The sequence below is a fragment of the Megascapheus bottae genome, chromosome 17, assembly GCF_031878675.1.
Source record: "Megascapheus bottae isolate mThoBot1 chromosome 17, mThoBot2.hap1, whole genome shotgun sequence".
In the NCBI taxonomy this organism is placed as follows: domain Eukaryota; kingdom Metazoa; phylum Chordata; class Mammalia; order Rodentia; family Geomyidae; genus Megascapheus; species Megascapheus bottae.
In genome coordinates, this window is record NC_143525.1 from 32,020,516 (window position 1) to 32,048,140 (window position 27,625).

The window sequence follows — 27,625 nt, forward strand, 5'->3', positions numbered from 1 at the left end:
TCAGAGACCCTAGTAAAACTTCTAGTATTCCCTCTCCCTTAAATATTTTTTTTTCTGGGAAGCCAGGTCCCTCACTTCCAGTGTTCCTGTACCTTCTCTGCACCCCTCCAGAAACCACGCAGGGGCAGCCCACCTGCTCACAGCTCAGCAGATGCCCCACATAGGAAGCTTGAAGATCACACTAATCATGGGGAATGAAGTCACACCCTAGAAAATAGACACGGACCCCAAATCCAGCAGAGGAGCCCCTCAAGTCATTAGGCAAGATCCAGTTCTAACTGTGATACCAGGGACGTGTCTAGGATTGGACTCCAGAATGAGGGGTTGCAGCTTGAATTCTTAGCACTCCATTAGCATCCCCCCATGGACTGGCCCCAACGTGTATGCTGGGCCAATCTAGCCTCCTCACCCCAAGCCAGTGGACTAGAAAGAGCAAGAGAAGGTAGCCAGTGGTTTTATGAGGGAGTGTTAGGTACAGCCCTCCCCTTACATAGATTTTGTTGCAGGAAATGTTTAATTCTGCATGTTACTTTCCTCTCTTTTCAACGAAGGTCAAACTATGGGCCATAAAGCCTTGATAATGCCTTCCTCCTCTTCATCTGTGTGTCTCCCTCTGGATGAGACCCTTAGCTTCTCTGGTGCTCCAGTGGCTCTGCATTCTCCTAAGCATCCCCTCCAGCTCGGAAACCCATGCTCGGTTAGGCCAGATCCACCTTGCACCAGCAAGTCAAACTTCCCTTAGAAAAAAATTTTTCCTCCCCTGCTAGGTCAACCCCACTTGTAGACGTCAAGGAAGCCAGGTCAGGAGAGTGAGATGGAGAATTTATTGTGAATCGATTTCCCAGCTCCCTTTCTGGAGCCTACTGTTGACCCGGGCCTGGGATTCGCCAAGGACCCAGCGGTGCAAAGCTGACGGTTTCTCTTCACATCCTCAGCTTCCCGACTCACGCAGAGAAGCCCCCCCACCTCCAGAACACCCCCAACCCAGTGCCAAAGGGGGCCACAGCCCCTGAGCCGGGGCTTCTACTCCCGCTGCAGCAGCCTGAGTGTGTATCCTCCCTGCTGGATCTTCCTTTTGCAGTCCCGGCTGCAAAGGAAAAAGACGAAGCCGCATCTCCGCACAGAGCGGAAGCGCACACGCTTCCTTTCTACCCGAGTCCGGCCTCTAGATCCCCTCCGATTCCGTGGACTCTTTTCTCCTGCTTCTCCTGACCTGAAAAAGGGGGGGGGGATTCTTGTAGAATTTGATTTGGTTTGGTTTTGCTTTGTCAGTGGCTGTGGTGAAATTGTGCTTGTGTTTTGTGATTTCTTTGGAGATGGATTGTCTCGCCTGTTTTTCAGTTGTTGCTTATAGGGGAGGGTTGAGGGTAGGGCTGGGGAGGGGGAGGGGGCCTAGAGCTCTGAATGTTTGTTTGGAAGAAAAAGAAAAAGTACAAAAAATATATATCACTCTAGAAAATAAATCTGTCTGGAATCTTGTTTTTGTGTTGTCTCTTTATCTGGTTTGAAGTAAAGATCCCAAACACTCAGAGTATGGTGTAGAAAAGAAAAAGAAAGAAAGGAAGAAAGAAAGAAAGAAAGCTAAGAAAGAAAGAAAGAAGAAAGCTTGCAGTGCCCACAATGGTTCTCCTTCGACCCGGCCAAGCTCTCTAACTCTGGTGATGCTGGGATCCAGACCCCAAAGTCTAAGCTCGCTCTGTACTCCGAGCCTTTCAGGAGGCAATCTGAGAGACTGGGTAGGGAGGAAAGGAAATAGCAATGGCTTGGGGAAGGAACTGGCTCTTCCCCGAGCAATGAGTTCCTCGCAAACAAGTTGCTCTGGGACCTCCCTCCTCCCTGACTTGAGGCCTGCTGTGCACCTCCTCTCAGCCGCTGGGGACGTCACCTGAGTGACCCACTCACTGTAAGATGCCCTGCCAGGGAGGAAGGCAGCGGCGCTCTGCTATTCCCTGCAGCCGTGGCTAGGCCGGGAAAAGGCTTGGTCCGCTCAAATGCGGGAACCTCTGAGGACTCTGAGACTGGAACCTCAGGCTAGCCAGCAGCCTGACTCTGAAGCCGGTACTGCTTCCAGGCAGGGGGAAAAATAATACTTCCTCAAACTGACTCCAAAGCTCAAGTTGGTGTCCAGGGCGCTTCCCCCCCCCCCCCCCTCTCTCTCTCTCTCTCTCTCTCTCTCTTCTCTCTCTCTCTCTCTCTCTCTCTCTCTCTCTCCTCTCTCTCTCTCTCTCTCTCTTCTCTCTCATCTCTCTCTCTCTCTCTCGGCGGGTCCCTGCAGGGCTGCTGGTGAATATCCACTTCTAGGCAGCCCCGATTTCCCATCAAGGAGTTAGGATGTCGTCGCTGCCAGGCTGGTGCCTTTGGAGGCGGCTGGGGCTAGGGTGGTTCCCCGGATCCACCCGGGTCCCACAGCTGTTTGCAGAGACCCCGGATCTGATTAAAGGTGGAGCCAAAAGCTCAAGTGAAAGGAGCCTGCAAAAGGCCAAGCCTACCCCCTCTCCAACGAAAAGAATGAAGGGGTAGAGAGATGACAGGAGGCAGGAGACAGCAGAGCACCAGTAACCGGGCCTGGCCAGGCGCCCTTGCAGGGAGGATTATGAAGACTGCAAAAGAAATCTGGCTTTTTAGCTGCTCTAGAATGGGCTACCTCCTCCAATCTTGTTTCCCGGAGCCCAACCCGAGCAGAGTGAGCCAGGAAAGTCATTTCTGCCAAAAGGAAATGCGAAGCAGCAACACCACCATCATCATTACACACACACACACACACACACACACACACACACACACACACACACACACACACACACACACACAAGCTTTGGTGGATGGAGTACTGCGGGGTCGGGGGCGCTGAGCTCTGAGTGCCCGGGGCAGCGTGTGGGTCCGGGCCCCGGGTGGCTCCTTTCAAGACAAACAAAGGCGCAGATTCGGGAGGCTCGGAAGCCGGAGATGGGGAAATCAGTTGTCATAAAAGAGAGAGATTCAGAGAGGGAGGCCGAGAGAGAGTGCGAGGCAGAGAGAAGCCGGAGAGGAATTCAATGCCGTGTGCGCGGCAATAAAAGAATATGACCGCTATAAAAGTTTATAGCGTATAAATTTCTGAAGGTTAAGAAACTAAACAGCAGCAAAGCAAACAGTGAAGGGAAACTTTCCGGGGCCGAGAGAGCCGCAGCTGGGCTTTAGGCTCTGGCCCTGGTTAGGGGAAATGAGTGGGCCCCTCTTGGGCAGTCCCCCCGTTCCTTATCCGCTCAGGACTTGGGCTTAGAGGGGGGGTAAGGATGGGGAGGTAAAGAGGGAAGAGAGAAGGGGAGGGAGGAACACTTTGTTGTCACAAATGCTTCAGAGATTGTAGTTCGGACTCTTTGTTCTTCACACCCCTGCAAGAATCCAGCCATATAAACAAGAAGCCCCGGCACTTACGCGCGAGCAGCGCCAGACGTCTGGGGCGAGCCCACTTCGTCCTCACAGGCCTCCCCCACCCCCAGCCCAATTGTTCTGGGAATTTAAAACAGTCCTGTAGGGTTTGAAAAGTGCTTGTTTCCTCCTTTTACGCACCATAAACAGCACACTGCTTGGCGATCTCCGCCAGAAATTAGGGATGGGGAGGAGGTGTAAAGTAGAGAGGGTGGGGAAAAAAAAGACTTCTACTTCTTTCCCCTCCCCTCTTGATTTTCCCCTCTCTCTTATCTATACAGTTTCATGACTCGTTTCTTGATTTCCCACGACTTTTCTCTTGCCCGCTTTCATTTTCCTCCCCCCCCCCTTTCCCCCTTTCTGCGAATAATGAAAAGTTTCTCTGGCTTACCGCCTCCGCGGTTGTTCCCAGACAACCTGGCGGAGCCGCCGGCGGGCGCCTAGCGCAGAGTGGCCGCTAGATGGCACCCTTGCTCCATGTGAAAAACCATCTCCAGCGCTGGAAGGCTGCAGACTGGCGGCTCCGACCCGGCACCGCCATCGGCCTCGAGTCTCAGAACCGAGCGCAACCAAAAGTCATGAATAATGGGCACGGAATAAAAATGTGGGGTTCGTGATAACCCTTTCCCCCCATTTTTATAGATTTCGGATCTAGCGATGTTCCCACCACTCTTCACATGTTCTGAATTCCCTCCCACCCCCAAACCAGGAAGGACTCGCTGGTTCTCTTGCCCAGCTCTTGTGTTCCGTCGGTCAACAAATGCAGGAAAACGGGGAATATTAGTAATCATAGAAATATTGGCTCCAAATCTAAGAGAAGTGACTTGGAAACATGGCACGTCTCCAGTGAGGAGAGGGCGAAAGGAATGGCTGCGGATGCGGGTGAGGTCAGGTGAGAGTGGGCGAGCCGGCAGGAGGAGGTGGCTTGGACAGAGGCTGCCCACACCGGCTGGAGAGGGGGCCCCGGTGAGCCCGTCCCAAGACCCCCCCCGTTTGAAATGGGACCTTAGATTTGGGGGGGCTCCAGAGATGCTTCGAGCCAGCGGGGCTGGTCCTCCCCGGCTCAGGGTCCTTTGTAAGGCGCTGGGGTCTGGGCTGGGTTAGACTGGCGCCTGGAGACCCAGACTCAGGTCGGGCCCTTCCCCAGGGGTAGCGGAGTACGGGAAGGCTCGAATAGCTTTTCGGGGTGATCAGCGGGTCCCCCAAGTTGGTTCTCCCCCACGCTTGGGGGATGAAAGTGGGGACAGGCTTGGCGGCAAGGAGCAGGAGTTCGGGGGGGGGGGGATTCCAGGTGAGATTTGCGACTCCTGTGACCCCCATCCTGGCTCTGGCCCCCGCCTCCCTCAGCCTGGGGAAAATCTTGGGGTCGTGGGCCCCTATGCAATTTAGCAGCTGGAGGCCTGGAGCCGGGCACTTTGCGTTCTGAGACCAGCGTGGTCTGCCCATAGCTTCTTCCATTCCAAATTTTCCATTTCCTCGCCGCGGTCCCATCTGATCCTGGCCTCCGAACCCTGGCAAAATAGACACCCACCCACCCACCAGCCCTCGGAAAACTGACCCTGCCTCTTCTTACTCTTCCGTGCCAGGACCAGGTGCAGAGAAGCAAGCCGAGTTTCTCAACTTGAATTTCTCTAATAAATCTATGCTCAGTTGGGTGTTTATAAATTATCTCCTCGCTCTTGTTTTTTTTTTCCTCTCCCTTATAATAGAAACATTTTCCTTCCATCAGAAATTTCAGGCAAGGCATGGGGGTGATTTAGAATAAGCTATTGAATTTCTACCTTGCCAGTAAGTCCTCAAATCATGACTATAAAATCACACACACATACACACACACACACACACACACACACACACACACTCACTTGATAAAAAGATATTTGCTTCCCTGATAAAAAGATATTTGCTTCCCTAACAACTTGATTCTATTTTCTGGGTCGCCTTGCCACCCCCTAAGCCTTGAGCTGAAAATTCTAGAGTCTATTCCTCTTTCCTCCTTTCTCTCACTTTTTTTGTTTCTCCCCCAGTCTCTAGGCTTAATTTGATTGGGGGGGGGGTTTCAGTCATGGGGTTTGAACTCAGGGCCTGGGCTTTGTCCCTGAGCTGCTCTGTTCAAGGCTAGCACTACACCACAATGAGCCACAGATCCACCTCTGGTTTTCTGGTGGTTAACTGGAGATAAGAGTCTCACAGCCTTTCCTGCCCGGCTGGCTTTGAGCTGCAATCCTCAGATCTCAGCCTCCCTGGTAGCTAGCCACCAGACCCAGCTTAGACTTACTTGTGAAGTACTGAGTAATGGGATTGGTAACTTTCCCTTGGAAAGCTGATAGGTTTCATTTTGACAAAGGTTAGGGTGCATGGAGAATCTTCCCCAAATGCCTCTGTCACAGCAAAGCACTCTCTCCAGAATAAACAATGGATTGAACATGTTTGTAAAGCCACTTCTGCCTTTGTTACTAGAAATTCTCCTCCCCCCACCTTTCCCTCTTTCATTTCCTTGGCAGATCAGCTGTCCTGGGAAGCCATTGATTCTGGCTCCCAGGTTAAGCCCTTCTGAGTCTGGTCGGGCCCATAGGTAGGCAAGGTGTGAGGAAACACTGGGATGGTGGAAGAGAGGCATCCAGCCAGCTCTGTGCTACATTCTGGGTTTCAGCTCTGCAGGGAAAACCAGGGCTAAGCAGAGAAGAGAGAAAATGCCGGCCTCAGAGAGCATAGTTTTGAGCCTCGTAGTTTTACTAGGTCAGTGCAAGTTGTGACAACAGCTCAGAGGGAATAATGAGAAATAATACCATCTTTGTATGTCCTTATGGTAGTAAAGGGCATAGGACAGCCATGACCAAGGCCTGGGCGCCCAGCACTAGCCTTGACTCCATTGCTTGTTTCTCAGTTCACTTGCTAATAGGATGGTAGGAGCCATGGAGATAGGGAGGGTTGGATGCCAACTGGGTTGGGTTGCAGGGTCCCGAGGCCTTGGGCACAGCCCCCAGGAGTTGTCAGACCTTCATCCCTCATACAAAATCTATGCCCTATGCCCCCCTAAGTATAACTGAGTGCCCTCTTCCAGAGACACCCCTCTTTCTAGCATTTCCCTCCACCCCAGTAAGAGCGATTGTACAAGCTACAGAATGTGGTAGTTGCTAAGGCAAACCTGGCTCTGCTAACACCTTTTTCCCAGTCACCTGCAAAGTTTCTTCTTTCCTTCCTGGTCCCCTTTCAAAACTTCATATCCCTTCTCCACAGAAAATCCCTGCTTGTTTGCCTAAGAAGGGAAAGTTCCAGAAAAAAATCCTGAGGCTAGGGGGGGTGAATTTTTTTGGGGGGTGTCTTCAGAGAGGAGGTGGGGGCAGGTGCTTGCCATAGTTGAAGGAGACCAAAATCTCACAAAAGTCACTGTGCCAGGGAGAGAAGAAGAAAAAAAGATTTAAAAAAAAAGCATAATCTTTCTCATTTGGGCTTCGTCACCCCCTCCGTGCTGCAGTGGGGCGGCAGGGGCGATCGAAGCTGCAGTTTTATAGCTGTAGAGGAAAGAACTCGTAAAATGCTAACAGCTTTTATGCGCTGCGGCATAAACAACAACAGACTCTGGCTTTATTGCGTTTTATAGTTTGTTAAAGAGTTTACAGCCGTTTTTTTGGGGGGCCCAGTTACCCAGCCAATTCCCTCCACACGATAGTTAAACCTTTATCAATAATAAGGAAATTGATCATTAAAGCTTTAAATATGACTACCTCGTTTGTTTGAAAATATGTTTAGGAGAGGAAGCTGTATGATTTGATAACTTGTATTAAAATACCAATTACATTTATAGGACCTTTTAAAACTCGGCGCAATTAAACCGTGTTCTTTTACATTTTTCCGAAGCGACCCTGACATTTAGAAAGACTCGAATTGCCTCGTTAAAATCGCGAAATTAACAGCGTGCCTACGCCTGGCGCGTTGTTGTGTGTGTGTGTGTGTGTGTGTGTGTGCGCGCGCGCGCGCCTGTGCGCGTGGTTTCGTGGTGGTGGTGGTGGTGGTGGTGTGTGTGTGTGCGTGACTCCCCCAGATCAGTCTTTGGGGGTGGTCTACGAAGGTATTTGATTTGTTGTGAGGCGCGAGATATCTCATTAATGTAGGTAGTTAAACAGATTTAATCCGTATTCATTCTCTCCCCCCTCTCCCTCCCCCCTCTCCCTCCCCCCTCTCCCCCTCTCTCCCTGGGTGTTTTTTTTCTTCCTTCCCCTCCTCTTTTTTCCGCTCTCGCTCTCGCCCCGCGCTCTCTGGCTCGGGCTCTCCGGCGCTCGCCCTCGCTCCGCGCTCCGTCCGGGAGGAGAGCCGCGAAGCCAATCGGATGCGGGGTCTCTAATGGATGCAAATGATGGGGGAAAGACAGTGCAAAATATGAAACAACTCATTTGCAGGGAAGTAAATCACCGCAAACTGTTTATGAACTGGCGTCCCTTCGTGGAAATGTAAAGCGAGGACGTCTTTAAGTGGCGGTAGCTTCTTGTTTTGGGGGGCGGGGGGTGGGGGGAGGGCGGGCGAGCCGCGGCTGCCATGCACGCTTAGACTTTCCGAGGCTTCGCTCCTTTGCCTATTCCTGGAAATCCCAAAAAGTGGGGTGGCTTCCAGACCTTCTTTTGCCTTTTCTTTTTCTTTTCTGCCCCCCTTCCTCCTCCTCCTCCTCCTCCCTTTCCCCTCTCCTTTCCAGGAGAGGGAGGCGGCCAGCCGGCGAATCCGCGGGGTTTTTTCCTTCTCTCCCTCTCTCCTCTCTCTCTCCCTCTCTCCTCTCTCTCTCCCTCCCTTTCCCCCTCCCCACCCCCTCCCCAACAGCCCCCAACTACAGCCGCCGCCGCCGCCGCCGCCTCAAAATTCAATAAAATGAGCTCTTATTTCGTCAACTCACTGTTCTCCAAATACAAAACCGGGGAGTCCCTGCGCCCCAATTATTATGACTGCGGCTTCGCCCAGGACCTGGGCGGCCGACCCACCGTCGTGTACGGTCCCAGCAGCGGCGGCAGCTTCCAGCACCCGTCACAAATTCAGGAGTTCTACCACGGGCCGTCGTCGCTGTCCACGGCTCCCTACCAGCAGAACCCGTGCGCCGTGGCGTGCCACGGGGACCCCGGCAACTTCTATGGCTACGACCCGCTGCAGCGCCAGAGCCTGTTCGGAGCGCAGGACCCAGACCTGGTGCAGTACGCAGACTGCAAGCTCGCCGCCGCCAGCGGCCTGGGCGAGGAGGCCGAGGGCTCCGAGCAGAGCCCGTCGCCCACCCAGCTCTTCCCCTGGATGCGCCCGCAAGGTGAGCCTCCCGTCGGGGCTGGCTGGGGGGCACGAAGGGCTCGGCGGGGGCCCCGGGGCCGGGCAGAGCTCAGGGAAGGCCGGGCGCATTTCCTCCCGCTCCGGGAAGACTTGTCGGCTCAGTTCCAAGTTATATCAGCTTCCTTTTCCCTCTACCTCTTTCTTTTTCTCTCTCTCTCTGGCTTCCCTTCCTCTTCTGTGTCCCTTGAAAGGGAGGGGGGTCGCCAAGCGACATTTCCTGAACCCATAAACCCCTCACCCCGCTTTACTTTTCTTCTTCCCTCCTTCCCCCCCCCTCTTTTTTTTTTTTACTGTTTTATGGGGGTAGTGGAGAGGTGGGTGTGGGGGCGCTCAACTTTTGCACTTCTCAATTGCTTTATAGTTTAATTACCCTGAAGAAACTTTTCTTCTGGGGCAGAGGGAGGCTCTGGGGGGCTTTTCAAGGTGGGTCCATTCGTCCCCATCTTGACTTTTTATTCTCAGCCCACTCCCTCCTTTACATCCTTCCTTCTAAACTTTATGGCACTTTAAGTAGATTGGAACCCCCACCCCCTTCCTTCCAACTCTAGGGCTGATTACCAGAGGGGGGGCTCCCCCCCTTTTCTGGCTCTCTTCGATTCAGTGGTGTCTGCTTCCTCTCGACACCCCCCCCTGCTGATCGCGGGGCCTCCCGGCGCCCCCCACCCTCCGCACGGGGGGTAGAAGGTCCCCAGCCCTTTATTATACTCGTCTCCTAGGCTGGTTCACGAATCTTCCAACCTTCTCTGTCTCTGCCCCCCGCCCCCCTCCCCTCCCTCCCCTCCCCTCCTCTCGCCCTTTCCCCCCTTCCCAGCAGCCGCCGGACGCAGGCGAGGCCGACAGACCTACAGCCGCTACCAGACCCTGGAGCTGGAGAAGGAGTTCCTATTCAATCCCTATCTGACTCGCAAGCGGCGGATCGAGGTGTCGCACGCGCTGGGACTGACAGAGAGACAGGTCAAAATCTGGTTCCAGAACCGGAGGATGAAGTGGAAAAAGGAAAACAACAAAGACAAGTTCCCCAGCAGCAAATGCGAGCAGGAGGAGCTGGAGAAACAGAAGCTGGAGCGGGCCCCGGAGGCGGCGGACGAGGGCGACGCGCAGAAGGGTGACAAGAAGTAGAGGAGGGGGGGGTCCTCCAGCTGGGACTGCCAAGGTCGGGGCTGCCCGCCACGTCCGCGGATCCCGCGATCGCGCCGCCGCCCGCCCGTCCGTCCGTCCGCCCGCCCGCCCCCGCCTCGGAGAGCTCGGGTCCCGCCAGCCGGGCCTCCCACCGCAGCGTCCCCGCCGCGCCAGTCCCCGCTAGTGGTAGTTTCTCGTAATAGCTTCTGTGTGTGAGCTACCGTGGATCTCCTTTCCTTCTCTTGGGGGCCGGGGAGGGGGGGTGGGTGGAAAAGATTATGAAGCAAGGACTCCCTCGACCTGAGAGGGGGTGAGGGGCTGCGGCCCGGCTGAGCCCCCCCCCGCCCCGCCCCGTGTAAAAAAAAGAAAAAAAGCTTCCTTGTGCAATGGTTCTTCTTTTTTGGTTTGGTTTTGTTTTTCCTTTGAACGTGCTTCTTTGTAATGACCGAGGTACCGATTTCTGCTAAGTTCTCCCAACAACATGAAACTGCCTACTCACGCCGAAATTCTTTCTGTCTCCCGCTCTCTCTTTCAGATTCTCTCTCTCTTTCTCCTGGCCCCTCTCCACCCCTCTCTTCCTGTGCTGCTCTCCCCAGCTCGCTGGCTTTCTCTCTTTCACTGGCTTTTCTCTCTCTATCCCCCCCCCACACCCCTTTGGTTTGACAATTTCGTCTTAAGTGTTTCTCAAACGAGATTACTTTAGTTAGCATGCGCGCTGTGGCCAATTGTTAAAAGTGTTCTTAGGTTTACTGTGAAGAGAATGTATCCTGTATCCGTGAATTGCTTTATGGGGGGGAGGGAGGGAGGGCTAATTATATATTTTGTTGTTCCTCTATACTTTGTTCTGTTGTCTGCGCCTGAAAAGGGCGGAAGAGTTAAAATAAAAGTTTACAAGCGAGAACCCGAGACTGGCCTGGCCCGCGCTGCTCTTTGGCTCCCGGGCTCAGCCTAGCCAGGCTGGGGGGTGGGGGGGGTGGAGATGGTCGGGGGGCTTCTTCCTGGGCCTGCAGAGGCCAGGTCGACGAGAGGAGGGGGCGGGGGCTGGAGGCAGGTGGTGTGAGTCCCCGGGCCCGGGGGCGCCGAGGGTGACGGAGGCGGCCGCTCGTGATTGGAGGAGAGAGGAGCGAGGGAGGGGAGCCGGGAGAAGCCCCCTCCCCTCGCGTTCCCCGGCTGCTGGGCCCGGGAGACCCCAGCGCCCCGGCCGCGCGCTGGGGAGGAGAGCAGCGGGGACTGGTGGCTGACTCCCCTGCCACTTCTCTCTTTGTTTCCGCGCGTGTGGGTGTGTGTGTGTCCTCGGGGTGGGGGGCTGGGGAGATGGGGTGCAGGGCTGTGGAACAGGCTTGTGTTTTGATTTTTCTCGGACTCCGGTGGTAGGGGTGGCAGGGGGAGGGGGGACGGCAGGGTGGAGAGGGGAGATGCTCTTCGCAGCCTCTTCCGCGGCGGGACGCGGTTACCTTGGCCCAGCCCCTGGGCTGGAGCTCGCGCTCTTCCTTCCTTCCTTTGCGGCCTCTGCTTCTCAGGCAGCCTGGACTGGGGCATCCGCCTCCCGGAACCGGGAAAGCGGCGAGCCCGAGCCCGGGTCGCCCTCCTCCCTTCCTCTCTCTCCCCACCCCCACCCCTGCCTCTTTTTTTTTTTTTCCTTCTTTTTCCTTGACCCCCAGCGTCCAGCGCGGGTGGGCTGGATTCCCTGCCCCTGGAGCTCCCTCTGCCAGTATTTTATTTCTGGAGCACCGAGTAAGAGCCCGCCAAGTCCAGGCTCGCCTCCTTCTTCACCTTGGGAGAAAAGGCAACCAGCTTCTCCTCAAGGCCCAGCCAGGATGAATTAGTCCGGGTTAATAAAGACTTGATCCGCTCTCACCCCCTCACCCACCCACCAGCGCGCGCGCATTCAGTCCCTGCGTTTGTCTCTCGCTCCGTACCAGGCTGGGGGGGGGGTCAGGGAGGGGGGATGGGAAATAGGGTGACAACACGGATTACCCCGAGGTAATTTATTTTCTCTTCCCCTCAATTCCTTTCTCCCCCAAATCTCGCCTACAAACTGCCTACAGCCCGCGGGTGTCGACAGCGGCCCTGGCGCCCCCCAGCCCCAATCCACAGAGCTCGGCTTTCCCATTCATTATTGATCATATTTTATAAATCCAACGCCACACAATTTTTTCCACATTACCGGGAGCCGTGGGGAGGCCGCCCGGCCATTGGCCGAGGGGCTGTCACGTGGGCGGGGTCACATGGTCCGGAGAGGAAAAAGGGGGTCCTTTTTGGTGTAAATCTGGACTCTAATTCTGTAATATATCAAGGAATCTCGTAAAACCGACACTAAAACGTCCCTGCCTACAAATCATCCGGCCAAATTATGAGTTCATTGTATTATGCGAATGCTTTATTTTCTAAATATCCAGCCGCAAGTTCGGTTTTCGCTACCGGAGCCTTCCCCGAACAAACTTCTTGCGCTTTTGCTTCCAACCCCCAGCGCCCCGGCTATGGAGCGGGCTCGGGCGCCGCCTTCGCCGGCCCGGTGCAGGGTCTGTACCCCGGCGGGGGCGGCTCGGCCGGCGTCTACGCGGCCGGCTACGGGCTCGAGCCGAGTTCCTTCAACATGCACTGCGCACCCTTTGAGCAGAACCTCTCCGGGGTGTGTTCCGGCGACCCCGCCAAGGCGCCGGGCGCCAAGGAGCAGAGGGACTCGGACTTGGCGGCCGAGAGTAACTTCCGGATCTACCCCTGGATGCGAAGCTCAGGTAACGCCGCGCACCGAGCGGCCGGGCGCGTTCCCGGCAGGGGCGCCCCCCGCCCCGCACCCCTGATCGCTCTCCAGAGCCTGGGGGCCGGGGGTTGGCCCTGGGGACTGGGCACCCCTCGGCTGCACCCGCCCCGCGACGATTAGTTTTTTGTTGTTGTTTTTTTCTCGGTGCTCTCAGGCTCGCTCTGCTTCCCCTGCGGATCTCCCCTCGCCGACGCCAAGGCTCTCAGAGCCCCCAGCCCGCCCCCTACCCTTCCTCCCGGCCTTTTAGCTTTAAATATTTATCAGCAGCGCCGGCACGGGCTGGAGAGGAGGCCGTTTGTCTTGGCGGAGGAAGGCTGGGGTTTGCAGAGAATAGCCATTAGGGTCTCCCTTCTCCCTCTCACCCCCCCTTCCACGTCTGAGATCTCAGCTCTGGGTGTGTCCCCCCCCCCCGTCGGCCCCAGCTTGGATAAGATATGGGGGAAGGGGCTATAGACCTAAGCCGTTTTCCCCTCCCCTTCTTCTCAGCCAACCCTGCTTCCCCATTATTCCCATCAGGACAATTAGAGGTGGGCTCTCCCGAGGCCTAGATGAGGTCCCAGGCAGGGATTCAGCCAGAGAGGAAGGTGGAGGGAAAGGGAGGGGGGTGAGGCCAAGAAGGATGAGGCTCTTGACCCCCCAGTGAACTTGGAAAGAGGGAGAGAACCAGAGAAAGGGGCAGGGGCCTCATGAGGGCACAGCTGGCCTCCTCAGGTGCCCTCCGCAGTGCTCCTACTCACCCTGGAAAATTGGCCCACAAGTTTGGAGGAATCATTCCACAAGAGTGGTTAGGACACCAGGAGAGTTCTGGTCATTCAGTAGCTGCTACAGAAACTCTAAGATACCAAGACTAACATGAGATTTCCTGCCAAGTCTGGCTCACACATCCCTTTTTTACACTACCCCAAGCCAGATGGACTTAGGAGCCAAATCAAAGGTTCAGAAGACCCAACACTGGTGGCCAAGGTTCCCACACTAGGGGCCCAGGAGGAGCCCAGTCCTCTCACCACTAGTAGGTGGCCATAGTCCTGTTCCCCAGGACCCACTCCTTGTTGATTCACCAAAGCCAGTCACGGCCTTTCTGCTTGTAAACATATCAAGTTTGACTTTTATCTGTCTTGATGTTAGAGCCCTAGCCTGGTCTTTCCTGTCTCCTACCCAGGAGGCTTGGCAACAACACCTCCCCCAAATTGTCTTCAGGGTTCTGGGCCCAAGGTGCAAAGAAGTTCCTAAATGTCCTTCAGTCCCCAACCACACAGATCCTTCATGCTCCCCCCTCACCCAGGCTGCAGGATCTCTTCTTTTTGCTGGCCCAAGGCCCAAAGCTTGCTGTGAAGAGCAGGGCTGTCTGGGAAAGGCAGGCTGGTAGGCCAGAGTCTGGCCCTGGCTGACCCTCAGCCACTCACTGAAAAAGAATCATCAGAAGGCAGCAGCTGTCAGACCAACTCCATGCTCCAGGCTCCAAGAAAATCTGTAAATTCTCACCTCCTTTCATTCCACACAGGCTTGAGCTGAGGACTTGACTGTAAGGCCCCTTTGTTTCTTCTTTTCTCCTGTGTGTATGTGTGAGGGAAAACAGGCCAGGCCTGGAGCCCTGCTCCAGGGTGTCACTCACTGGAGTTGTTTCCACCACCTTCTACCCCCAAACCATCCAAGTTAGCCCTCAAAAGGAAAAAGACCCTGGTTTTAGGGAGCTGATTTGGGATTATCCTCTACCCTTCTATGCCTTAGAAGCAGAACCTCCAGGACCCAGCAGATTAGAGATCCATGTAGCTTCAGAAGCTGCAGGCTGAAAAACAAACAAAAAGCAAAGTCCTTCTTGGATGGAAAATGGGGGCATTCACCTTGAGAGGCCTGTGAGAAAGTCAGTTGTTTGCATTGAGGGGGGAAAGAGCTGGGGGGATGCAAAGCATGAATTTGTTCAGGGGAGAAAGAGGACTTTTCCACTCATAAACCTCAACAATCTGCACTTGGTGACTTTTCTCCTCTAAATACTGTACACAGGGACTGACCGCAAGAGAGGTCGCCAGACCTACACCCGCTATCAGACTCTGGAGCTGGAGAAAGAGTTTCACTACAATCGCTACCTTACTAGGCGGCGGCGCATCGAGATCGCCCATGCACTCTGCCTCACGGAAAGACAGATCAAGATCTGGTTCCAGAACCGGCGCATGAAATGGAAAAAGGAAAATAAGACCTCGGGCCCAGCGATCAGTGGCCAGGACAAGGCTGAAGCAGAGGAGGAAGAGGAAGAGTGAGAGACAGAGAAAATGCAAAAGAAGATAGAGAGAGAAAAGGAAGACGCCTAGTTATAAGAACTGGACAGGAAACTCAAACGGGGGGGGGGCGGGGTTCTATTTAAATAAAAGCAGGTGTGTGTGTGTGTGTGTGTGTGTGTGTGTGTGTGTTTTAAGGTTAAGCAGAGAGGTGAAATTTTGGTTTCTCAACACTGTAAAAAAAAAAATACTACCTATAGGAAAGTCTGCCGGGTTTGTTTTGTACAATATCGAAAGGTATAATCTACCTATTCTGTAGCTTTCTGGAATTTGCCTTCTCTTTTCTATGTTGCTATTGTAAGGTCTTTGTAAAATTTTGCTGTTTTGTAAGCCCTCTTTCTTGCTGTCTTTGTGGACTGTGGAGTACTATATACCATTCCCTGTGCGCCCACGTTCCTGAGCCTCTGCCTTCCCAGTAGCTACTAACAGGGCCTTAGGGAGCCACCAAGGAGCTGGCTAGCTCGTTGGTCCCCATGCACCTGACCACTGTTCCTTGTTCCCATCCCCCGCCCCTGAAAAAATAAAACATGATTTAAAAGAAGCAGATGCCCCATTTTCTCTCTTTCTGAGGATGGGAAGGGGGGGTCACTTAAGGTCCCTGTACTTCAACTGACCACTGTCAGTCTTTTCTTTCTCTGCTGGGTCTGCCCTTTTACCTGACGCTCCTGAGAATTTCTAACTAGTGAGCCCTACAGCCCTGCTAACACACACACACACACACACACACGCTCACACATACATTTTTACACTTACACACAATGATAGAGATCTGTGCATGCAAAAACATATTATAGACTGATGTCACACAAAAATATCTGGTATCACATGCAGTCATAAACATAGATATTCATAGGTTCACAAATAAACATTCAAGCATTCACACAATTCAGGCTCTCTGCCCAGAAAACAGGCATTCCCATTCACACACACTCACAAGTAAACACACATTCACAGTCACTTACAGACATATTGATAGATACCAATGTGCATTTGCACAGTGGCTTATAAACAGAGATTCACATTTGCCCTCAAGTAAATACATCCACAAGCTCATATGTTCAGTCACACACTCACAAAGACATAACAAAACAAAGCAAAAATTGATTTTAAAGTCTTGCTGTTCCACAAAAGTCTCTTTCTCCTGCAGGCCTTCAAACTGGGTTGCGAATCTGGTCAGCAGGCCAGGTACAAATACAGAGATGAAATCTAAAATGCTAGGCCTCACAATGAGGAAGAGGGGCTATGAAAGTTAGGAAAACCCCCAAATCATCACCTCTTGGGTGGCAGTTGGGCAAAGGCCAGATTTTCTAATAGAGGCCGGAGAATAGAGGCCCAGAGCGAACTCCTGAGCCAAGACACTTGGTGCTTTCTACTCAATTCGGCAAACATTTGGGGCTAGAGCTCTTTCTTTTATGTCCAATTATTTTACATTCATATTTTGTTCTAATTTACTCATTTTAAATGGATAGAGATGACCTATATTAACACTTAAAAAATCAAAGAAAACACACATGTTGTAGAAAGGATTGTTTATCCGCCCAATGTGGCCGAATCTTGGCCACCGCGGTAAGCCTGGCCGCCCCGTGAGCCTAGCCGCCCCATACGGCGGCTTCCTTTTTTGCCTGCTCTGAGCTCCCGTCACCGGCAATCTTGGTACCCTCTCAAGAAGAGACCGAGAGAAAGACAAAGGAAAATAATTTGAGAGGGAGATTATTTCGTTTTCTTCATTTGGGCACTATCTCAAACTCGAAATATGTGGGGCATTTTGGAAAACTGTAAAAGCACAGAATGAATTTTTTTGCTCCTCCAAATCATTGCTTGTGGGATAAAAAGCTGAAGGACAGTATCGGTACAGATGGATCTTTAGAGCTGGGGTTGTTGTTTTTTTGAACAACATTTATTCAATTACAAGCCCTCAGTGGTTTAAATTTAAAAAAAAAAGCCAGAGATCTCCAACAGAAAGGGGAAAGAGGCTTAATTTTAGGAAAATTCGTTTAATTTAAATTTGTGAGTAAAAGGCCCCCAATCCCTCTAATTTCCTCCAATAATAACCACAAAACCTCGGAAGAGCACAGGAGGCTGTCATTAGGAACGTAGACAAACCTCTGTTTGGGAAGAAAAAGCCAGTATCTGTTTTATCACTAATTTGGGGGGTGCTGAGAATTAGGTTGCTAAACCTATCAGCCTTGGCCCCTATCCAGGCCATATTTCCCACTGGGACAAAAATTAGGCCCCAGGGGATCAAGATATTTCCTAGCTGCAACGCTCCAAACCTCAGAAGTGGGGGGTTCACAATGTCTAAGGTTAGGAATAAAGGGGGACCATCAAAATGGGAGTAAAGCTTTCATTTTGCCAAGATGGAGAAAGCAACTCCGGACACTGGCTGCCGCCCCACCCCCCCCATCTCCAGATTGTCTTGGAATTGTCCCATGCGGAGGATTTGGAGTGATTTTTTACTTGAAAAGAGAGGGGACATAGCTTCTGAAGAAAAATCAAGGGGTTCCAGGGAGAACCCCTTTCCTAGCTGGACCTCTGTGACTTTTCTACTCTGAATCTCTGCACCTTAAATCTCATTCCTTCCCAGATTGAGGTTTCCCCAAAAAGAGAGAAGGAGAAGAAAAGAAGATGGCGACTGAGAAAAGGGTTGCTGGTGGAGCAGCCATGAAGAAATGCAATAAATTCCTTGTTGTTTTATGAAAATTTACAACTTTGTGATAGAAGTTTATGAGTGGTTGAATCCAGCGATTGGCCGGCGCCGGTCATGTGGCCGGGCGATCGTGAACATGAACTTTTTATCATTTCCCTGGTGGTTATAATGCAGCATTCTTTTGGACACCACACCTAGGTCGGAGCACTGTCGTCCTTCAGGGCTCCAGCCTCTTGATATTTTTATACTTCAATATCAGCTCGATAGAGCAAAAGAGAAATAGGAAGGAGGGGGGTGAGCAGAGAAAAGAGAGGGAGAGAGGGAAGGAGGGGTGTGAATAACACAAAAGAGAGGGAACCAAAAATAATTTTGATTCCTAAGTTAATTTGCTTGCTGATCTGGGATTTTAGTCACCATGAATGGTCAATGGACAATCTGCCCAGGACTGCAGCCTGATACTATTTTTCAAAGCCAGAACTTACTCCATTTTCTATGCAAATACCAGAAAAGCGAAACAACCTCTCTCCCAAGTCTGAGAAAGGGAAATGACGGCTCTCAGGTTGGGACAATATTATCTGGAAGCTGAAGAAGAAACGGAACGCTCCCTCCCCCCGTCCCACCCCCTGGAGTGGGAAAAGCAAGCCCCCCAAGATCTACAAAGGTAAGGGAGATTCTACAATTCTTATTCTTCTGCATCGCTTTGGTAGGGGGTGGGGCTTGTGGGGGGTTCTCCCGGTGCACACTCCACGACGGGGTTGAACCCCACCTCTGGGCTCCGCAGGGATACGGCTAAGCTTCCCAGGAAATTCGGTGTTGGTTGGAGGGGTAGCTGCTTCCTGGAGGGGGAGGCTGGGCAAGGAAAACTGGAGGAGGGACTAAAAGGGGGGGGGGAATGGAGGCCTGTTCTAAGTCGCCTTTTTAGCTGGGAGGAAAGCTCAAGCGAGGGGGTCTCCGTAGGAGAAGATGGGGGTGCCTAGGCGTCCTCGGAGCTAGCCAGAAGCAGCCAGTCCCTACGGCCTCCGGTGGGTTTGTGCTTCCTTTCCCTCCCACCTTCCCTCTCCGGACCCAGCCTCCCCAAGCGCCCCACACACGCGCGTTTGCTTGCCCGACGTGGGTAATTGGCGGTTCCCCTCAACAGCGTTGGCACTAGGGCGGTGGCTCCGAGGGACGTCCTGGTCTCTCTAGGGCCTGGAATCTCCGCCGAGGCTGGCGAGGGTGAAGAGGCAGCTAGAGAGACACAGAAAGAACAATTCACCGAGAAATGATCACTATCTCCCTTCCGAGGCATTTCTGAAATTAAAAGGGCTATGGGTGGTGGCACCCAAAGCTAGGGAGACTTCCAGAGAGCCTATCCAAGAATACCCGGGTCTCTGGATACTCGCAATGGAGGAAGCCTCGTTTGACACAGAGAGGGAGAGTTTTGTGGTTTAACACGGTAGGTGACAGCATGTTGGTTTTTGATGTGATATTGATTCTATGACTTGTGTTTTATTGGTATGGGATATGTGGATTTCGGTGGAAGTGAAAATTGCCATGTGTGTCTGATATGGAAACATTTCAAACTTTCCTGGAACCAAATGTAACTGTGATGAGCTGTTTCGCATGTTGTTGTTTTGGGCTCGTGCATAAAAACAAAAATAGAGGAAGGTAAAGAGAAAAAAGATATTTCCCTACTCATTCCCAATTAGGGAATCTGAGATGGTGTCTGGAAAGGAAAACCGCCTTGCAGAGTTCAGAGAATGAATGCAGTCTCTTTGGCGTCTAATTCTGTCTCCCAGCCAGGCCTGGAGGGATGGGGTGGGGGTGGGGGTAAGGAAGAGCTGCTAAGAGGGAGACTGGGTTTTTGTTGTTTGTTTTTTGAAATAGTGTGGAAGAAGCTTCAGGCCACTGGCAAGTACTAAGAAATAGAGTGAAGGGTTTCAAAAGAAGCTGCAAGCAGAGAGGGAGAGAAAGAGAGGTGATATTGGACTCCAAGGACCGAAAATGTTGTGATTTAGTTTGGTTTGCATGAGGAGGTGATTGCCTTTCTGCTTCTTAGATGTAGGACAAATCAGCCTTAGGCCTCTGCTACCCCTGGATTGCAGGGTCCAGGGCATGTGTGGGCATATTGGCTTTCTTAGTTGTGAGCTGGGAGGAGAGGAAAACTCCAGCCACTTGTGGCACAGGAGTGGGCGCTCCTGGAGGTGGAGGGAGCTAAGTAAAGGCCCTATAACATAGGCCTGGTGGAGGTTCCCAGAGAGGCTCTTTGGCTTCTTAGTAAAACAGGGTTTGGGGCCAGTTTGCCAGCCACCCATGGCATTCCAGTAGCCTATTCTCAAAATGGGGCGGGGGGAGTCTGAAACCTACTCAGACTAAAGGTCTTTTTCTCCTGTAGTCTTGGCGGGTTATAAATCCTCCCTTAAGACAGTTTGCTGTGACCCAAATTATGCGGTTTGCTGCCATCTACTGTTCGTTCAGAGACACGCGGGTTCTGCCGCCGCCGGCTCTGCGGCGCTGTCCGAGCCCGGCCGAAAGCCTGGAGCTCCGGCCCCGCGCGCTTCGGCCGAATCCGGGCCCACATCGACGCTCTCCCCGGGGTTCTTGGCTCCCTGACGTGGAGTATAGAGAACACAAGTCTTCCTTAAACACCACCCTCAAGCTTCCCCTCACCCCCGCCCAGCCCCAGACGTGGCGGCGTGCCGCAGAGGGCATTATTAAATAGGGGACTGACGGCAACCCACGGACGAGGTGGGGTACGAGCTCAACTGGCGGAGGATCCGAGCCGCGACCCCCATCACCACCCAAGGCACGGGAGAGGATGGGGTCGCTGGAGAGCTCTGAGGCCAAGTCTGCTCAGAGTTTATTTGGTTTTCTTCTCAGCCAAAGGAAGGAGGGGGGGGGCGTCCGGGGAAGGCGGGGAAGGCGCCGACCCAAGCAGTTCCACTCGGTTGTCAAAAGACAAAACCCAGTTTGTGTTCTTCCAGTTTGGGCGGGTGGGCCTTGCCAATTTCCTTAGCTGGTGGATCCGTGGTGAAGGAATGGGACGGAGTTTTCTAGAATCTGTTCGCGTCTGCCAGTGAGGGTCGTTCTTCACCCCCGCCCCCCTCGCCCAGGCTCGATCGTTTCCAGCGAAATCGACACAAATATGCTTTGGTGTGTGTGGTGGGGGAGGTTGGAAGGGAGACGGGGGGGGCGTTAAATCATGAAAGAACCAAAAGCCAGTGGTAATTTCCGTTCCTGCGGGACCCCTCACACCCGCTTAGGGCGACCACCGCCTACCCAGAAGGGACTGGCGAGGGCGGGGTGCGCGCCCGGGGCGCCGCCGGGGAGTGTGGGCCCCGGTCTCACGGGTTACTGATTAGCTGGGGCTTTCAAGCCGCAGGAGGAAGCTCTGGCTGCTCCTTTCAAGGTGCTGTGGCCCCAGTTCCTGGGTGGGTGTTCCAGGAAATTGCCTGCGGTGTCAGGGGAGCCGAGGTGTTACTAGGGTCTCGCCAGAAGCTGGAGGAGCCGCTGAGGTCTTGGGGGGGGCCGGGCAGTGCTGGGGAAACACGGCCACTGCGACTCCGGGGACCCTCGACGCTTCTCCAGTCTGTCTGGGCCTCTGGAGTAGCTCTTTCAGCTTTTCTGAGCGCCAGAGTGACTTTCTGGTGGCTGGATGGCCCAGAGTAGTGAGTCGCTGGGCAGGAGGGAAGAGGAGGAAGATCTTGGGCTCCTCTTAGACATTTTTCCCCCTTTGGGGCAATCAGAAGGTGCAGTCGACCTGGTACAGAGAGGCTGAATTATTTCTGGGTGCTTAGATTGCCTGTGGATACGGGGAGGCGGCGAGCTGGCTGATTGCCCCCGCCCACTACCCTTAGAAGATCAGAGAGGGTGCCGCTCATTTGCATAATGGAAATGAGATCTTTGTACCTTGATTTGGACCAGTCTATTTTAGGGCAAAGTGTCTAATGTCAGAGCACCCCCCCTTTTTTTTAATCATTGGAAGCCAGCACATCGTACCTCTGGGGACATTTCTGTTCATTCAAACCCAGAGAGTCCAAGGAGGAGAACTGGGCTGAGATGCTTTCATCTGTTCTATCCTAGGCAAAGTTAGGGGTGGGATGAGAGAAGGTACCCACAGCTCAGAGGACTGGAATGGGAAGCCCAGGTATCTCAACACCTCCCCTCCTCAAACAGGCACATGTTTGTTTCTGAGGTTACTTCCAGAATTGTACTTCTGAGTGGAAGACAACAGTGGGTGGCATTTCCTGGGAACTGAAATGGATGTGTGTGCTAACAGGACTGCAGACTCAAAGTACAGAAAATTCCAATTATAAATCCTGCCTGTGGTGTCCACGCAATTCATCTCTTGTGTACTCAAGACTTGGTACACATTTATCTCTCTCTCTCCCTCACTGAGGCAGAGAGAGACACCCTGGACTGGCAGACCTGCTGTGCCTGCTGTGTATTTACACATTCACCCATGGAGACAGACAGACAGTCGGCTCAGGACGGAACCACAGACAGATTCGTAGAGATCTGGCTCCAGAAACTAGGAGGTCTCTGGCCGGGCTCTGCCTGCCTGCTCTTTTCCCCAAACAAACGGATCAGATGAATAAACGCTCATAAATACCTCTGGGCTTAGATAAGAGCGATGAGGCGCTATTTCCTTTCATGCCCTACTCCAGGCGCCCAGACCCTGCCCCTCAGTGGCTCCATCTCCAGACAGGCAACCTGCAGAGGTGAGGTTAATTTGGGGGCTGCAACTCTAAGGATAAAGCAATTGCTTTCCTGTTTCTATCACAGAAGAAGGCCCTGTCCCTCACCCCCTTTGACTATACTTTATAGGAAAGACCACACTGATCACTCCTTAGTTGGGGACATTGTGACCAAGGAGGAGAGCAGAGACCCAGGGCCCAGCTTCAGGAACAGGGTGGAAGGAGGTCCTTGCTTGCATCATTTCCTTCCTGTTTCCCCAAATCTTAAATCCTACTCCTCTCTACCAGTAGTTTGAACCATTGCTAGCTTGTAACATATATGTTCTTCCCTCATTAAGGGATTTGAGTTCCTTTTCTTAAATTGTCATCAAAATCCCAGAGGGAAGTGAATGTCTCTTTGCTATGAAGGTGCAGCTTAGATTTTGCTCTGGGTTCAGCAAGTCTCAGAGGCTACTTAGCAACCAAACGAATCCTCATGCTTGTTCACCCAGCCTCAGCCTTCTACCACTTCCCATTCCCTATCATCAATGGGAAGAGCTGGGCCACAAAAAGCAGCCCAAAGAGGCAGGCAGAAATGGTTGAGCCTGACATCAGAAGTGTCTCACTCTCTGGCCCTTTCCTAATGTGAACACACTGGCCTGTGTGTACATATTAGAAGGTTGGAAACACACTGTGGCCCAATCAGCACTCGATGCTCATTTTTCCCTGGATGAGAGGGAAAACAGATGCCACCCCTCACCTAAGCCTGTGCATCCACAAAGGTGAGGATATTCAAACACGAGAGAAATGTAGAGGCTGAGAGATAGATAGGTAGTGTAGGTCTGGAAAGGAATGAGGGCTGAAGGTTGAGGAGCCCCCAGGAGAACCAGGACAACCCTTCTTCCTTATAAAACTAAACCAATACCAAGTTGTGACAAAGAATTAATTTTTAAATAGAACTGCCAATGTCTAGAGACCAGAAAAGAGATAAGAATTCTTGACAGTGATCTCTGATTTTTCTCCATCAGCACAAGGGTTTGAGGACTCACAATTGGAAGGTAATTTCTTCTTCCTTGTGCCCAGACTTACTGAGACATCTTTAATTCCTTAAAAGAAAAAAAATCTATGGTATAGGATTCTTATGTCATTTGGGGGCAGGAGGCTGAGATGAAATGAGCAATGCAAAGAAGATAGAGATCAGAGAAACAGTCACTTAGGCTGGAAGTTACTCTTTCCTCCTCCACTCCATGTCATCTCCAAGCTAGGGATGATGAGTCTCTTTCCCCAGTGTCCGTTCCCCTGCAAAGAGTGAGCGGCTGCACACTGTTATGTGGGTTGTCTTGGGCAGCAGCAGCAGCTGCAGGCTTCTGATCGCAGCTACTAACCTCACGGCAGAGCCAGAGGACAGAGGAGTAAGCTGGGGCTTAGATCCTGCTGCCATCTCCCGGTTTTCTGGGTCTTGTAGTCTGAAGGACCTTGCTTACCCCCTCTAAACCATACGGGCTGTGAAACAGATTGGGAAAAAAAAAAGACAAACCAGATTTAAGAGACAGAGACATAGAGATCAGGAGAGAAAATGAGAGAGAGAGAGAGACAAACGGGAGCGAAAGACGAAATACAAAATACGGATGTTCAAAACCTAGGTAAGAAGATGTTGCTTCTTCCCCCGTTTCTGAAACCATGCAAATTAACTGAGGACTCGGCTTCCCTCTTACCAACACAAAACCTTACAAACCAAATTTCTCCACCAGATCCTGAGAAATTTTATCCGCCTCTCCCTTGAGGGAATAAGCCCAAGCAACGCAGGGGTTAACTTTTCTGAAAACGCAATTAACTTTTTCCTCTCCTGCGTGGGGTGGTGGTGGGGAGGGGGAATATATTTATTTAATCACTGGGGAATGGGGTAGTCTCAACCCAAACGCTCCCTCCTTCCTCACAGGCACAGATGCGTGTTTTGCAGATCCTGCGTAGGTAGAACAGGACGCGTCGTGCTGTTGGGGAGAGAAAGGGGGAGAGAAAAGGGAAGGAGAAGAAGGAGGGGGAAAAAAGAAAGGTTGATAGGTTTGTGCGCGGGTCCCTCGTGCGGGCTGCGCTCCTCCTGGGTGCTATTTGACAATTCCTGCGTCTGCCATTGGTCAGTGTTGGATCAGATGGTTGTATTTCCTTCTGGCCCTCACTGGCACCTCGCCATCCCCCCTCAGCTAAAACCCAATCTCGGATATACTACTAATAGGCGCGGCGCTCGGACTATAAAACACAACAAATCATAAACCCGGCGGAGCAGCAGCGGCCGCGCGCGCCTCCCCTCCCAATGAGTTCCTATTTCGTGAACTCCACCTTCCCCGTCACTCTGGCCAGCGGGCAGGAGTCCTTCCTGGGCCAGCTACCGCTCTACTCATCGGGCTATGCGGACCCGCTGAGGCACTACCCCGCGCCCTACGGGCCGGGACCCGGCCAGGACAAGGGCTTTACGGCTTCTTCCTATTACCCACCGGCTGGTGGAGGCTACGGCCGAGCGGCGCCCTGCGATTACGGGCCCGCGCCGGCCTTCTACCGCGAGAAGGAGTCGGCCTGCGCGCTCTCGGGCGCCGAGGAGCCGCCCCCGTTCCACCCCGAGCCGCGGAAGTCTGACTGCGCGCAGGACAAGAGCGTGTTCGGCGAAAGCGACGAGCAAAAGTGCTCCACTCCTGTCTACCCGTGGATGCAGCGGATGAATTCGTGCAACAGTGAGTGAGATTTTTCCGAGCTCCCCGGGTCCTCCCTCCTCCTCCCCACTCGGGGACAGAAACACGAAGTGAGCGCCCCTCCCATTTTCCCATCGGAGGGTCTAGGTGGGCATCTCAGGAGACAGAGGAGGTTTTTTTTGGGTGGGGGGGCGCACGGGGTCTCCCGCTCTGCCCTCTTGGCTATGGGAGTTACAAAGTTTGCAAAGTCCCAGCTGCACTGGGAGCCAGGGGGAGCGAGTGGGCTCTTCCACAGTGCCAGGCCACAGCCAGGATTCGCAGTTAGGGAAGAGGGCACCCACTTGATTTTGCTTTCCTATGCCTTCCAACCCCCCTCTCCCAGTCGTGGTAGAGCCCCCACCCACCCAAAGACCACTCCATTACAAACAGTGCGTCATGCAAAGGGTGGGGGTGGCACGACGCCCGCCTGCCTGCCAGGGCGCGTCGCGGCGGCCCCGGACTGTTTCTCTGGGAGTGGGGGGAGGGGGCTGGGGAATGGTGAGGCACCAGGAAAGGAGTGGTAATCAGAGGAGGGGGGGGAAGAGCAAGAGGGAGAAAGTGGAGGGGGAGAGCGGGCCGGGGGAGGGGGGGAGGCAGGGGGGAGGCTGGGGGATGTCGGCGTCTGGGTCTCAGGTTGGATTATTTGTCGGCTTTAAGTCCCAATTGATGTCCATTAGTGGGACACGAAAGTGAGGAGCTGTTAATGCGGACTACGGATCGATCCACGTCATTACGGATTAAGAGCCAGAATCTATCATTTGGTGGGCCGGAGGTGGGGAACACTAGATGGATGGGAAGGAGAGCTAGGAAGAGATACACCTGGCCAGCCCCCCCCCCCCCCGCCAGGTGGGAGTTTCAAACTGCTCCCCTCCCCCACCCAAAGTCTCCACTGCCAGCCCGGGCCTAGGAGTCTGGGAGGGAATCTGGAGAGGGCGCTGGAGGGGTGGAGGAGGGGGTAGGGGGTGGGGGAGAGTAGAGGGCGTCTTCCTCCTACTGGCTGGGGACCATATTTGAGGGTCCAGTGGTGGGGAGAGGGATTTGGGGACCCCCCCCGACCCACGTCCTCAGCATCTCCACTTTGCGTAACAGGTTCCTCCTTCGGACCCAGTGGTCGGCGAGGCCGCCAGACCTACACTCGTTACCAGACTCTGGAACTGGAGAAGGAATTTCACTACAATCGCTACCTGACACGGCGGCGCCGCATCGAGATCGCCCACGCCCTGTGTCTGACCGAGCGGCAGATCAAGATCTGGTTCCAGAACCGGCGCATGAAGTGGAAAAAGGAGAGCAAACTTCTCAGCGCGTCTCAGCTCAGTGCCGAGGAGGAGGAAGAAAAACCAGCCGAGTGAAGGTGCAGGCACGGGAGGGGGGACGCGAAGGGAGAGGCCTGTGGGGGAATCGAGAGAGCCCGAGAGCCGGGAGGAAGCTCCGCGGGCGCGGGAGCCTGGGGAACCTGCTCCCCGGCGCTAGGCCGGCGGGGTCCAGCGCTCTCCTGGGCGACCCCGCCCGCAGAGGTCTCCCGGGGGCTCTCACGCGGCAGCGCCGACCCCACCCAGCACCCCAGCGCCTCCTCCCTCCCCAAGGAATCGGCCCGGGCCAGATCAGGCTCCCTGGTGAGAACTGAGGATCGGACTCACTTGATGTTTTCCTGGAAGCAGAGCCAAAGGCTCTTGTCCATGTCGAGTCTATTTCGTCCATGTCCCCCTGTGCACGGTTCAATGGTAGATTCGCTGTCCCTCAGCAGGGGTGTCGAAGACACCCTCACTCCAGACTTGTCTCTCCCAACCCCTCCCCAAAAGCCACTGGAAGGAGCACATACTACCTAGAAGTAAGAAGAGGAGCCTCAGAAGAAAACAAAGTTCTATTTTATTAATTTTCTATGTGTTGTGTTTGTAAGTCTTGTCTTAGCTCTGGACGTGAAATACTTCGGTAATATTAATATTATTAATAATGATAATAACAATAAAGACGTGAAAACTCGCCGCTCGGTCACCTCCGATCATCCCCTGCCATTTTTTTTCACCCCTTCTTCGCCCCCTGCCTCCCTGTAGTCCTTGAGCCCGTGCAGTGCAGCAAAGGCCGCAACCCTAGTTCCCCCCCCCCACCAGGGCCTCCCTAGCCGCCAGACTGGACTCGGAAGTTACAGTTGAGATAAAGGCTCCAGCAATCGGTCCCGCCCAGGCCCCTGCTCAGAGCTTCGCAGATGCTGTAGCTCTCATCTGCCTCTCCCCGCTCACACTTGGGAGACAGGGTAGGGCTCTCTCCCTCTTAATTCTCTAGCTTAGCACCGTTGGTGTCTTTTAGGAGAGCCCCTGCACATTCCGAGCTGGGCTGGCGCTTTTCTGTTTTAGGCTCGGCCCAGGCCCTGGCCTTTGGCCCGCCCACAGGGCTCGGTCCCTGCGGGTCTTGGCCCTTGGCTCTCGGTCGGTGGCTCCCCAGACTGAAAAATGGTTCCATTGGGCATCTTTCTGCACTTGGCTGAAGGCCTCTGGGTGCTCCTTCCTACCTCGAGTGGAATCACACAGATAAGTAGGAGAACGTGAAGCCGCGATCAGGCGGTAGGGAAAACAACCGACTTTCCCCCATTCTTTGGAGAGCCGGGGACAAGAGGCCAGGTGATGGGGCATTTGGTCTCATCGGCTTAACCCAAAATGGCCTATTTTCTCTCCACCCCCAGGCGGCAAGTTGCTGCAGACACTGTTTTCCTTTCTTCCTCTCTCTTCCCCTCC

General features: G+C 53.5%; 3 protein-coding genes across 5 annotated transcripts; all 3 read left to right on the forward strand.

The window, feature by feature from the left end:
• Positions 1-8,182: 8,182 nt before the first annotated feature.
• Hoxb8 (homeobox B8) lies at positions 8,183-10,727 on the forward strand. Its single transcript, XM_090350680.1, has 2 exons — positions 8,183-8,695; positions 9,530-10,727. Exons 1-2 carry the CDS (start codon positions 8,272-8,274, stop codon positions 9,832-9,834), a joined length of 729 nt encoding a protein of 242 aa, XP_090206806.1. The 5' UTR covers positions 8,183-8,271; the 3' UTR covers positions 9,835-10,727.
• Positions 10,728-12,129: 1,402 nt separating this feature from the next.
• Hoxb7 (homeobox B7) lies at positions 12,130-15,390 on the forward strand. The gene is made up of 2 exons (XM_090350682.1): positions 12,130-12,572; positions 14,600-15,390. The coding sequence occupies exons 1-2, from the start codon at positions 12,188-12,190 to the stop codon at positions 14,851-14,853; spliced, it is 639 nt and encodes a 212-aa protein (XP_090206808.1). The 5' UTR covers positions 12,130-12,187; the 3' UTR covers positions 14,854-15,390.
• Positions 15,391-18,088: 2,698 nt separating this feature from the next.
• Hoxb6 (homeobox B6) lies at positions 18,089-26,774 on the forward strand. Of its 3 annotated transcripts, none has more exons than XM_090350689.1 (3): positions 18,089-18,179; positions 24,407-24,899; positions 25,986-26,774. In XM_090350689.1, exons 2-3 carry the CDS (start codon positions 24,485-24,487, stop codon positions 26,243-26,245), a joined length of 675 nt encoding a protein of 224 aa, XP_090206815.1. In that variant the 5' UTR covers positions 18,089-18,179; positions 24,407-24,484; the 3' UTR covers positions 26,246-26,774. The 3 variants fall into 3 exon arrangements, with proteins under 3 accessions (XP_090206815.1, XP_090206814.1, XP_090206813.1); XM_090350688.1 differs by having other exon boundaries at positions 18,097-18,179; positions 24,375-24,899; XM_090350687.1 differs by having other exon boundaries at positions 18,106-18,179; positions 21,674-24,899.
• Positions 26,775-27,625: the final 851 nt, after the last annotated feature.